Source organism: Macaca fascicularis, chromosome 11, assembly GCF_037993035.2.
Source record: "Macaca fascicularis isolate 582-1 chromosome 11, T2T-MFA8v1.1".
In the NCBI taxonomy this organism is placed as follows: Eukaryota; Metazoa; Chordata; class Mammalia; order Primates; family Cercopithecidae; genus Macaca; species Macaca fascicularis.
The window spans coordinates 59,230,632-59,244,128 of record NC_088385.1 but is presented as its reverse complement, the minus strand read 5'-3'; the positions used below and the strand labels follow the sequence as shown (position 1 = coordinate 59,244,128).

The 13,497-nt window shown below is 49.3% G+C and overlaps 1 protein-coding gene across 1 annotated transcript; it reads left to right on the top strand.

Moving 5' to 3' along the window:
* The first annotated feature begins 1,602 nt into the window (after positions 1-1,602).
* KRT75 (keratin 75) lies at positions 1,603-11,911 on the top strand. The gene is made up of 9 exons (XM_005570930.5): positions 1,603-2,167; positions 2,720-2,934; positions 3,910-3,970; positions 4,334-4,429; positions 5,269-5,433; positions 7,223-7,348; positions 7,490-7,710; positions 9,131-9,165; positions 11,223-11,911. Exons 1-9 carry the CDS (start codon positions 1,670-1,672, stop codon positions 11,459-11,461), a joined length of 1,656 nt encoding a protein of 551 aa, XP_005570987.4. The 5' UTR covers positions 1,603-1,669; the 3' UTR covers positions 11,462-11,911.
* Positions 11,912-13,497: the final 1,586 nt, after the last annotated feature.

Below are 13,497 nucleotides of genomic sequence, written 5' to 3'. Positions count from 1 at the left end.
AGGTGCGGTGGCTCACGCCTATAATCTCAGTACTTTGGGAGACCAAGGAGGATGGATGACTTGAGTTCAGGAGTTCAAGACCAGCCTGAGCAAAATAGTAAAAAAAAAAAAAAAAAGATGGGCGTGGTGGAGCATGCCTGTAGTCCCAGCTACTCAGGAAGCTGAGGTGGGAAGATCACCTGAGCCCAGGAGGTGGAGGTTGCAGTGAGCCGAGATGGAGCCACTGCACTCCAGCCTGGGTGACAGAGTGAGACCCTGTCTCAAGGAAGAAAAAAAAAAAGGAAGAAGATTCAGCAATGTTTGGTCTGACTCTTGCCATGGTAGAGACGGGACAATGAGTTGCAGAACAGAAGGATGAGGTACCTTGAAGTGTTCTTTGCGGTTTGTAGACTAATGGAGAATGTAGGGGACAATCTACAAGGTTAACAGGAGAAACAGGGAAATAACAAATCCTCTGCTAGGTGCAGCTGTTGGAGCTCTTTTGATGAAGGACTGGAGAGCTAGGAATTCTTGGTCCTCAGGAGGAGGAGGGACCTGCCTGGAAGACTTCTGGGATAGGCAGCCTCAAATGCAGCCTGGAGGTGATGCTTCATGGTACACCATCTTGTACAGTTTTATCTTCCCAACAGGACCATGAACTTGTTGAAGGTAAATAATGTTCTTGTGTTTCTTTTGAATTCCCATAGGACTAGTCACAGGATGGACACATGTTTGGCATTTCCTTAATATTACTTCATTGTATCAGAAGCAGGGAAGCCTCAAGAGACATTTACTCAGCACTTACATGTATCAGGCCTTGCAAAAGTTTTCACATGTGAATATTCATCACAAACCCCATTTTACAGACATGCAAGTTGAGGCACAGAAAAGTTTCATGGCTTGCTCAAGGTCCCACAACTATGAGCAGGTCTGAGATTCAAACCCAAGTCTTCCGCCTCTCACAACCTCTGTCCCCAGGAGACAGAGCGCTGGCTGGCCTTGAGAGTCACATTATATTGCAGTGGGCAGGGCACAGGCACACATACGCTCCAGAAAACCACGTGTGTGACCTACACAATAGATATGGAAAATTAAGAGCAGAATAAAGGGGCCATCAAAGAGGGGTGGATTACTAAGGAAGATGATTACAGAGCAGGACCTTTAAGGTCTGGAAAGATAGCTTGATGGGGCTTGGGGAACCAGGCAGTAGCTGCTGAGAAAATGCTTAGGGAATAGGAAGCACCCCAAGGAAACAGTGAAGCACAGTGGCTTGTATTAACACAAGATGTTTGGACAGGAAGGAGTTGGTCCCAGGCCTAAGAAAGCGGTTTAGAAATGAGGCAGTGTTTGCTGAGTGCTTTACAAGATGCATCATTAGCACATGACGGAAAGCAATTAATTTGCTTCTTACTCATCTGCTGATCAAGTTGCAACTGGAAAGGAGTTTGCACGTTGTGGGGAGGGGGTGCCAGGGAACCAGCGAGTGGCCCTTACACCATTTCCCGAGGGATGTCGAGTGTGAGCTCAGGGTTGGCGGATGCCCAGGGGATGCCATCAGAAGGCCCTCTCCATTCCGCCCCCGCAGGATGCTCATAAAAGTCATGGGCTCAGGGCTCCCCAGCCACCTGTCTTCTCCACTGCCTGCACCAGCTCACCTCAGGTGCCTTCTCACCAGACTTCCTCACCCACCATGTCTCGGCAGTCCTCCATCACCTTCCAGTCTGGCAGCCGCAGGGGCTTCAGCACCACCTCGGCCACCACCCCAGCAACTGGCCGCTCCCGCTTCAGCTCTGTCTCTGTGGCCCGCTCTGCAGCGGGGAATGGGGGCCTGGGAAGGATCAGCAGTGCTGGGGCCAGCTTTGGAAGCTGCAGCCTCTACAACCTGGGGGGTGCCAAGCGGGTCTCCATCAGTGGGTGTGGCAGCAGTTTCCGAAGTGGCTTTGGTGGCAGGGCCAGCAGTGGGTTTGGAGTCAACAGTGGATTTGGCTATGGGGGTGGAGTTGGAGGAGGCTTCAGTGGCCCCAGCTTCCCTGTGTGTCCCCCTGGAGGCATCCAAGAGGTCACCGTCAACCAGAGTCTCCTGACTCCTCTCAACCTGCAAATCGACCCCACCATCCAGCGGGTACGGGCCGAGGAGCGCGAGCAGATCAAGACCCTCAACAACAAGTTCGCCTCCTTCATCGACAAGGTGAGCAGGGGCTTCATCCACCCCCTTGGGGTTGGGATCGAATAAACTCTTGGAAGGGCCATCCCACGGTGGGAGAGCAATAATGAAACGACTCCACTGTGGGAATGAGCACTGTTCAGCAAGGCCTCCCAGGGGCTGAGACCCTTCCAAGTCAGGCCAGCTTGCCCCACAGGACTTGGCAAAAATTTCCTCTCTTTCACAACCACGCGGGCTGGTTCAGTCAACACCAAGGGAAGAGTTTAGTTGATTCTCTACAGGAGAGTTGCTGCTCAGCAAACTACCCTAACCCAGAGTAGGTGGTATTGAGAAATTTAACCCAAAAGCAGCCAACAGAAGCCTCTAGGCCCCACCACCCAAATCCTATGCAAGCCCTAGGGAACTTTCTGGTAGCTCCATGGACTGCCTCCTTCTGGGTTGGAGTTGTCAGTTACATTATTGTCAATGGGTGCCACGTGAAAAAAATATATCTTTTTCTTCTCTCCCTTATGAATAGGAGTGTCTGACTCTGCCTCTCCAACTTCTCAAGGTTTCATTCTCTCTTCTTCCCTCCAGGTGAGGTTCTTGGAGCAGCAAAACAAGGTCCTAGAGACCAAGTGGGCCCTCCTGCAGGAGCAGGGCTCCAGGACCGTGAGGCAGAATCTAGAGCCCCTCTTTGATTCCTATATCAGTGAGCTCCGACGGCAGCTGGAAAGCATCACCACCGAGAGGGGCAGGCTTGAAGCTGAGCTGAGGAACATGCAGGATGTTGTGGAAGATTTCAAAGTCAGGTAAGTGGAACACTAGCTTCTGGCCACACACAGCCATCCTAAGGGTCCTTTGTATGAGGATCAGAGAGGTGCAAAGGAGCAAATGCCAGTATCAGCTGGGAGCTTTGGAACTGTAGCTGTTATCCCTCAAGGTGGAGACAGCACTGTGTGGGGTAACACAAGGACCTTCATCTCGTGCATCTCTATTGATGAAGATCCTATTCCTTTTGTCCACATGACTACAAAGGGGTATCAGCATCATCCGACAAAACATTGCTACTCACTCTAGAAATCATAATGTAATTTCACAGTCAGTATATTGTTTAATTCCATTGGACATGGGCTCAATTACTGGGATGGTTTGCATTTCCAGGATGGCATTCACTGTGGAGTGAAGAGAGGTAGCAAGGAAGAGTTTAAAGGAGGCAATCTGACCTTCCTTGTGGGGGGCAACTTTTGACTGCACATCATCCAGGCTGCAGTAGGTGAGGTATCCAGTGGAAAGGGATTTGGCCCAGGCTAACCCGTTAGCCAGCTTGCCCTTATTTCTGAGCTTGAGCTACCCCTAGTTACAAAAAGCATACTTCTCGGGGGCCACCCTGAGGTTCAGTGAAAATATATCAAAATGTACCTGAAAGAGCCTGCTGAACAGATAAAGTTTACTCCACGATTTCAGCAGACACTTGAGGTGGAAAACCATTTTAAAGATTGGCATTGCATATCTATCAAAAGATGGAATTGCCTAAGTACATTTTTCTATTCCTTTAAGTTCCATGCTCACCTTCTACTCTTAGAAAAGTTTATTAAAAACTAGCAGAAGAAATTATCCCCCTTTTATGGAGGGAGAAATAGAGGTTAGGCGAATCACCCAAAGTCACGCCCAGGTCAGCGGAAGAGCTGAAAATGATTCGAGGGCTCTTAACTCTTGCTACACCAGCCCAGGAAGAGTTCAATGCAAACTTACTCAACAGCACACCCCCTCCTCTGTCCTTATAGGTATGAAGATGAAATTAACAAGCGCACGGCTGCTGAGAATGAATTTGTAGCCCTGAAAAAGGTGAGTGGGGATGTCTCTCAAAGGAAAAGGTTTAAAACAGAATCTGGAGTGTCGGGTAACCTGACTTCTGACCCTTGGGCCACCAAAAAAATGTCACATCAACCATGAGAATATCTGCAGGGTTCAAACCTCCTAACATGTTCCCTCTACGTTGATGGCCCCATTAGCCCTACTTGGGTTTCTGTGAGCTCAGGGATTCAAGTCCCAGTTCTTAGTAATCACCCATCCCCAACCCCAAATCCCCCAGACACAGAGTTTTCTAAAATCCAAACTAGATGGGCTAGGGAGAAATCTGCTCAGCTTCTTTTGGGCTAAGTGCTTGGGGCTGCAGACTCAAAGAAGCATCCTGTGCTGTCGTTCCAGGACGTAGATGCTACCTACATGAACAAGGTGGAGCTGGAGGCCAAGGTCAAATCTCTGCCTGAGGAGATCAACTTCCTCCACTCAGTCTTTGATGCAGTAAGAGTCTGCAAGTATTTCTGTCCCTCCTAGGTCTGGGGCCTGGAAAGAAAAGGATGATGCATTGTGTCATTCATTTACTCAGTGCCTCTGCCCAACATCTTGCCTGGATACTTCAAGCTGGGGCTTGGGGATAAGGGGACCAGGGAGAACTGCTTGGAGCCTTATCATACTAAACTATCCCAGCTCTGATGCTTCTCCCCCGAACTCCCTCATCCCATGAAAGGACAACATCTAGCAAGGAGAGAGTACTGATTCCCAAATTCAAGGTCACTGGGTAACTTTCCCAAGGAATCAAGACATACCTGTTCCCTTCCCCTTCCCTGAAAAGTATTTAAAAAGAAAAAAAAGCAAGCTACCCCTCAGCTCATTGGTCAGGGGGCTTCCTGCCCTTTGAAGATGCCTCCTTCTGAGCGCTAACCCTCCGAAGGCAGAGACCTGGGTCTGTGGAAAGAGAGAGAGAGGTGGAAAGTGATGGAGTCACACTGCGCAGGGGGAAGCAGGGTCCCAGATGTCCCCTGATGCTCTTGAAGAAGGCTTTTATGCTGGCAGACTGAACAGACATATGTCACATTCAAATCTGTGCAATTCTAATTCAGAAGATGCTTATCCATCCTTACGCCCAGGGAAAGCACACAGATGGGAGCCTTGAGAAGCAAGGCTGGGAAAGACTTTCACCACACTGATCTTTGGGGATGAATGGGAATACCTAGGGAACAGCTGGGAGAATCTTCCAGGAATACCAAGGAAAGGATTCCTGACCTAGATGGGTAGTCAACCATGAAGATTTAAGATCCTTCTTCTTATGCCTTGGTGATGCTGAGTTTACCGCCCTGCAGGAGCTGTCCCAGTTGCAGACCCAGGTCAGTGACACGTCAGTGGTGCTGTCCATGGACAACAGCCGCAACCTGGACCTGGACAGTATCATCGCCGAGGTCAAAGCGCAATACGAGGACATTGCCAACCGCAGCCGGGCCGAGGCTGAGTCCTGGTACCAGACCAAGGTGAGCATGGACACCTGCATGATAGGCTCCAGGGTTAGTGTTCTCTGAGGCTCCACATTATCACTTAACTCAACCTCAGGAAATGTGTGAGCACATTCGTTTATTTCAACTTAGCAGGCATGTCTTTGATGCTATGAAAACTTAGCTTAAAATGCATGTGGAAGCCCAACCAGGCACACTAATATGTGATCAACCCAATGCTGGGAGCTCGGGACATCCACCGGCCCCATATTCCTCAAGATCTGGGTGGCAGCAGAGTGAGACACCAGGACAACTGAGACACAATCATGAAGCAGTTTCTAAAAGGCTTATTTATTCTCTATATATTTTCTGAGCTCCTGCTGTATGCCAATCAAGGTTACAGGGTTGCAAATGAATAAACTGCAAACAGAGAACCCAAGCTCTGGAAGGCCATGAAGTGAATAGACAATCATGGAAGGGAAAAGATAGCATGAATAAAAAGCTTCCAGGAAGACGTGGGAGCTTTGTCCAGTTGGGAAGCCATGAGGGACAAAAGATTGCCGAGGAGTGGGGAGAGATTTAAGGCTGAACAAGGAGCTGGCAGGCAGAAACAAGCAAGGGAGTTTACGTCAGGAAGAGGAAGGCTGGGATAAACACAAACAGCTACTTCCCAGAGCTCAGACAGCCACAAAGATGTTTGGCTTTGGAAGGGTACAGGTGACCCACGATACCAGCTCCCTGCCAAATCCAGACCCCTCTTGGGGCAGCTGCTCACTTACAAGCTGGTTCCTACTCTTTGCCTGCTCCATGCACTGCCTCAGTCCTGTCTGGTCAGGAGTGTGGTGGAAAGGAAGGTGGGTAGCAGGGGCCAGGGGTCCACAGCGCAGAGGCAGCGCCTTGACGGTGAGAGGAAACATGATGCACTTAACCCCAAGGTGAAGTGGTTGAAATCGATAGCAAACAATTCCTCATGTTGTTGGGTTGTTGCTCCATTTAATCGTGTATAGAAACAGGAAGCTGAGCTCGTCAGCACTTTCAAGAACCTCACAGATCTTGACTCGGGCAGGGGATCTCCTTGTGTTGGGGAAGGGTGTACATTTCACTTCAGTCTGCTGAAGGAGACAGGGTGTAATTATCGCTCTTAAATTCATGTGTCCTGTGTCCTGGATATGCACCATTAGATTGAGAACTACCTGAGATTGGAAATACTTTTACAAAGACTTCAAAATTGTGCCTTCCACAGCCTCTGTACCATCCCACACCGTTCCCCCATATCTCCTCCCTGTTTCCCCAGCTCTGGTGTTTGGTGGGCTACCAAAATTCATGGGCACAGTTGGTCTGGATGCATGCTTTGTGACCAGAAACTCCCCAGGGATAGTGACCAAATCACCATCTCACTCCTAGAACTCACCATGTTCCTTTCCTGACCCAGGGCCTTCATGCAGGCTGTTTCCTTTGTCTGGAATGTTCTCCCCCACAGCTGGTCACTTAGGTCCCTCCTTCTCATCCTTCAGACCACAGCTCAGGCATCTCCATCTCTGGAGAGACTTCCCTGACCACCACTCCCCACTTCCAACTCTAGGTCAGATTCCTTCACTACACTGTTCATTTCCTAAGGGCACTTATCTCAGTGTGGAACTATACATTTGATCATATGCTGATTCAATTAATGTCTATGTCCCCCAATAAACTGTAAGCTTCAGGGGGAAGGAGTGAATGACCAGGAATAAATGAGCCTGCTTGTGGCACCCAGGGTGAGTCTGTGTGCACAGCGAGTGCCCGGGCCAGGCATTTGACTCAGTGACTGAGTTTGCTCTGGTTCTCTCAGTATGAGGAGCTGCAGGTCACAGCAGGCAGACATGGGGATGACCTTCGAAACACCAAACAAGAGATCTCTGAAATGAACCGCATGATCCAGAGGCTGAGAGCTGAGATCGACAGCGTCAAGAAGCAGGTAAAGTTTTGGCAGGGCCAAGAGCTCCTCAAATGCTCATTTCTTCTGGGCCATTCTGCCATCTTTAAGAACTCCTCCCCAAGAAGCACCACACCTCCATGGGCTGTCAGCAGGATTCATGGTTTCCTCCTGTCCTTACAGTGCTCCAGCTTGCAAACAGCCATTGCTGATGCAGAACAGCGTGGAGAACTGGCTCTCAAGGATGCACGGGCCAAGTTGGTGGACCTTGAGGAGGCTCTGCAGAAGGCCAAGCAGGATATGGCTCGGCTCCTGCGTGAGTACCAGGAGCTGATGAACATCAAGCTGGCCCTGGACGTGGAGATCGCCACCTACCGCAAGCTGCTGGAGGGCGAGGAGTGCAGGTGAGATAGATGCACCAACTTCATCCTCAAAGCAAGTTGAGTTCCCCCCAGCTTCCTGGGCATTCCTAGGGGCTCAGGCTGTTGCAGCCCCTTCTTCTCCTGGAAGAAAATGCAGCTCAGAATTGGGCTATGGCAAAAAAAAAAAAAAAAAAAGTAATTTTAATTTCCTTCCAGGCTAGTAAATCATTTGAGGTGCAACTACAATTAGTACCCCCATGGAAACCTAAAACCTGATCAGGTCTAAGTAAATGAATTCTACCAAAGGAGACATCTGGTTACATGGCAGCTCTCAAAATGTGGTCTAAAAGGCCATAGGCTGAAAACAAACAGTCCTAGGATTTGGGCTTACATATCTACCACTAAGTAGCTATATAACCTTGGGAAAGTCAGTCTCCCTTCTCTGGCCCTCAATTTCTTCAATGATAAAATGAAAAGGTCAGATTACATGATCTGCAAAGCTTCATGGGAGTTTTGTGCTCTACCAGTTAGAAGCTGTGTAGCCAAGAGCAGATTACTTAACCTCTCCATGTCTCAGTGTTCTCACCCAATAAAATGTGAATAACAATAGTTCTAAATTCTCACATTATTAAAAGGGTTAAAACAGGGGAATACACACAAAGCTCTTAGAACAATGCATGGTACACAGCGTGTTCAATAAATGTTAGCTATCATTCTGCTTCGTGGCCAAAGACATAGGTTTTGGTGTCAGATGAATCTGGCTTCAAATCCAGCTTTGTGACTATGGGCAAGTTAGTTAACTTGTCTGAGCTTCCATTTCTCCCTCTACAAAAGTGAGTGAATAATACCTACCTCATGAGGTTGTTGAGAGAACTGAGTGGTGTGATATAGGTAACAGATACTCAACAACTGTTAGCTCTTGTTAAGATTCTCAGTATGTGTTTATGAATGAATGCCAGTTCTGTCCTGAAGATGCTAAAGCAAAGTTACTTGGTTACTAAGATAATAATAAACTGATATTACTATTGTTATTTTTATGACTCAGACTCCTCTCCACACTTATGTATAATAAGCTCTGCGCTGGCTCAGTGCTTGACAATGGACCCTTGTTGAGAGACAAATCTTATTATAGGACAGGCCCTTCCTATCCAGTTGATGCCATTGTATGATTACTTTTAATTTCCCTAAGGCATCTAACTAGTTTAAACCAAAAAATGTATTTCTGAGATTATAGATTTTTGCTCCTATGAACCTCAAACTCCATCTTATTTTATTCATTAGATTATTAATATTATCTTTAATATTACTAGTTCTCAAATAATTTCAACCTGTATTACTTCTGCAATAAAAATAATAAAGTATGTTTAAATGCTTTGAAAACAATTACAAAAGTGTCATTGCAAAGGCCCATAAGCTGCTGGCCACATTGGTAACCTTTCTTCTCCCCGCTCTTCCCAATCAGGTTGAGTGGAGAGGGAGTTTCTCCAGTTAACATTTGTGAGTATGACATCCTTCTTGTGCCATTTGGAGTGTGTGTGGTAGAGGGGATGGGGATGTGGTGGGCCTGCAGGAGGGTGAAGATATGAGGGGTTAGAAGGGACCTCACAGACAGAGTTCATTTGGAGAAGGTTGGAGGTTTTGAGTCCCTTACAAAGCAAGCCATATTAGGAGAGTCTTTGATGTCACAGTTCTTTCCTCTTTGAGAGTGAGGGTGTCACAGAAGGGGTGATGGGAGATTTGTTGTCATTGTTCTGAGTGGGTTTAAAAGATCCTGGCCACATCTCCTCCCTGCCAGAATTCCCTGCCTTTTTTGTTGGGGCTGCAAGCCCAGCACAGAAGTGAGCATTTGATGTAGACAGGATTTATGACAATTCCTGGTCTGGCTTGGACCTTTAAAGGGAGCCTTTATGCTGCAGACAAGAGCATTGCCAACTAGGCAGCTTGTCTCCCAAACCATTTTTGAAGAAGCTCCACTGCTTGGCTCAGTTCTGCAGAGTATATCTGCAGAAAGATGCCAAGGGTTTTCAAAGCAGTGAGGGCAGCATAAAATATGACAGTTAGGTACAGTAGCTCTAAAACAGGAGAGTTATTAACAAGATGGCATGGCCCTGTGCTGGTGAGAGAAGTGGTCACTCACAGAGCTCAGTGCTGGCATCACAAGGGCAACAGAAATGACTCTTACAACTCACCCTCTACAAATCAGTTTGGGTTTGGTTTTCTTGATGGGCATTCATAAGGGCAATTGATTATATTAGCCAATGATTCTAGAAGGCAAAGCCGTCTGAACCACCCAGGTGTCCTTTTTCCCTGATGTCCTTGTCTGGTGGTGCCGGAGACCCTCTAAGCTAATTTTGGGGACAGACCTTCAAGCATAACCTTGAAGCTCCTTTTCTCTTGAAAACACCTCATTGTCTGTATTAGTTTTCCAGGTCTGCTGCAGCAAAGTACCACCAGTCAGGTAGCTTAAAGCAACAGAAATGTTTTGTCTCACAGTTCCGGAGGCTGAAATTAGGGGTTAGCAGGGCCCTGCTCCCTCTGAAACTTGGAGCCCAGGCCAACCTCCTGCTCTGTATGTCAGGCAGGGTGGCGCTATCCCCTCTCCAAACCAGATGGAGTCCTGGAACATGGTGGCCCAGTCCCCCTCCAGCCTCCTCCTAGCTTTGGCAGTGGCCATCCATCCTCGGTGTTTCTTGGCTTGTGGCTGCATCCCTCCACTCTGTCTCTGTGATTGTATGACCGTGTGCCTGTGTGTCTGTGGCTTCAGATGAATGTCTTCCTTCTTTCTGTATGGACACCAGTCATGTTAGATCAGAGCCCACCCTACAGACTTTATCTTAACTTGGTTGTACCTGCAACAATCCCATTTCCAAATAAGACTGCATTCACGGATGCTGGTGTTAACACTTCACCATAGGTTTTTGAAAGACACGGTTCATTCTGTAACGGAGTCTATTTTTTTTATTTGATTTTCCTTCTGCAGAACCCTAAGTAGGGTATTAGAATGTGTAAGGGGATGAGTTGTAAATTAGGAGAAGAATAGGTTGGGAGGAGAACTGGGGCACAGTTGACTGGCCAACAGGTTAATCTGTCACTTGATCCATCAAGAATATTCCAGCCTCCACTCTGTGATTCTGAGTGTGGGGCTGGGGGACCCTGAGGGAAGAGGAGTGTGCCCCTCCCCCGATGAGCAACTAGAAGGAAGAGAAACTCTGGAGTCAGGCCCAGAGAGGGAGACAGGCCCAGATGGCACAGCAGGAAGATCAAAGGGAAAGCAGGTGGACTGGAGCTGCTTCCAGGAGGAGAGGGCTCCAGTAGGTTCTAGAAGGGGAGGAGGAAGCCATTCCTGCCTGAGAGGCTGCCTGGAGCTGCAGCTCAGGAACACAAGCCAAGGCATATGGCAGTGATCTCACTAAGCAGGGGATATTGGAAGGAGGCAAACTGCTGGCTGATGAGACCACCCCTCCCCACCAAAGGACTCCAGGGCACAGGCCCTGACACTCCCACTGTCTTCTCTCCTGCACTTGATCTGACCACACCTCCTTTCTTCCCGGCAGCTGTGGTCACCTCCACTCTTTCCAGTGGCTATGGAAGCGGCAGCGGCATTGGAGGTGGAAGCCTGGGCCTCGGTGGGGGCAGCGGCTACTCCTTCACCACCAGTGGCGGGCATAGCCTGGGTGCAGGCCTGGGAGGTTCTGGTTTCAGTGCCACCAGCAACCGGGGCCTAGGGGGCAGTGGTTCTAGTGTCAAGTTTGTCTCTACCACATCCTCCAGCCGGAAGAGCTACAAGCACTAAGAGAGCCACATGGCTCCCTCTCCCCTGCCTTGAGGCCTGTTTGCAGTCACACCTGGACACCTGGGTCCTCCTCCTTCCTCTCTCCTTGTAAGGTGCACCTGTGCTGCTGGGAGCCTGGAGTACTGGCTACACCCCATTCCCAGGCCTAAGCTAGCTTCTCCCTCCTGACAGTGCCCAGACTGCCGGCAGCACCTGTCTGCTACACATGTAAAACCAAAACCTGCTCTCTCCCGAGGCTCTCATTCAGCCTATCTTGTGAGGCCCAGGCAGCTGGAAAGTCCTCCTCCAGCTCCACCTCCCTCCCTCCCTCCAGATGCAGAGGTTGGGGAGTCTGTCTCAACGCTAGGTTGTCACCCACCTGTCTCATCGTGTTTATAAGCAGCCTGTTGGGAGTGAGCGCTCCTTCTGTTCCCTCCCTGGAATGTGTCTATTAAATGCATGTGTCACCTGTTTGTTGTCTGGTCCTCTGTTTGGAATGGTGACGGACCCAAAGTAATTCTCCTCCTCCCCCAGGCCTGCTCCCAGAACAGGCCTCACACAAGCAGTGCTCAGAGGCATCAGCCCTGGCCCCTTCCCTCTGAGCTAAGAAGGCTGGCTGGCAGGAAGGGAGGGCGGGCTGCAGAGGAGCAGGGAGTGCAGGGCTGGCCAGACTTCCTTTTCCCTCTCTTTGGCATGCATTGTTTGGGGAGCTGGAGCTACTGGGAGAAGCCCAGACTGGCCTCCCTGCTCTGTTGGTGCCGTCCCTGTTCCAAACCAGTGTTCCAGAATGCCGACGCCGGGTGGGCGGCCCAGCAGAGGGGCTGATTGTTCCCTGACAGCTTCAAACTTGCAGACCCAGCAGAGAAATAACAGGCCACGAAGAAGAGTTAAAAGGCAGCCCTGGGAGCAACGCTTTCACCAAGGAGAGGAGCCATTTAGCCCATAATTGCAGGCAGCAGTGAGACATCCAGGAAGCTCCCACATTCCTGAGTTTACAGTCTCCTGGACCCCTCCCATCAGGCCTGAGCTGGGGCATAGCCCAGTGGGCTCACCCAGAGTGGGGCAGTCGATATGGGCTTGGAGGGAGTGGGTTCATTGCTCGGGACTAAGCTCAGGACTGATGTAAGCTACTTGGGAGCCAGGGTTCTAAAACACCTTTGTCCAGGGTGAAGGAGCAGGAAGTGAAGTAGGGGGAGAGGGAGGCCTTGAATCAGGAGGGAAGATGAGTGTAAAACCAGGGGCTAAAATTTGGAATGGATGGGAGGGGGAGGATGGCAGGAAGGAGGGAAATGACACTGAGAACAATTGTGAAGTCCCCAGTGTTGGGGTAAGGGCAAGTTCAGACTGAGAGAGGAGAGAAGTGGCGGGACAGGAATTCGGAGTGACATCTTGAGGCTTTCTCCACTGGCCAAAATGCCTCTCCTCTCTGGCCTGATTTTCCCATCTGTGTGGGGTGCAATGATTCAGGGCATGGGACCGGGAGTCAGGGTTCTGACAATGGCCGCAGTGCTCACTAGCTACGTGACCTCAGCCAAGGTGCCTAACTACACTGTGCCTCAATCACCTCCTTTGTCAAACAAGAATCATAACAATGACCCCTGTAGTGCTATTTCAGATTAAAGAAGATACATGGAAACCAGCTACCCATAGTGGCTGCTCAAAAAATATTCAAAATCGTCGTTATTTTTATCATCCACCCTCACAAAGTTATTATGAGAATCAAATGAAATCATGCTTGTGGCTGACCTGCCATGTGGTGCGGCACAGACTGAATCTCCAATAAATGAATTTTTAGAAATCATAAGTGAATAGAATGGGAGGGAGCATAATTTAGTGGCTTTGGGTTCAGAGCCCAAGACCTGGGAATAGAGAAGGGAGTTCAGACGAGAGGCTACAGGAGTGTCCGCAATGTGTGGCTGAGAGCCTGGGTGGGTAGGGGGCCCGAAAACCCTCAGGCTTGCCCCACGTCTGCTCCAGACCCCAATCCCCATACCTTGTCCTGGGAACTTTGTTTAAGGGGGAAAATTGTGTGTATTTCCCAAGTCTGTCTCCCACAT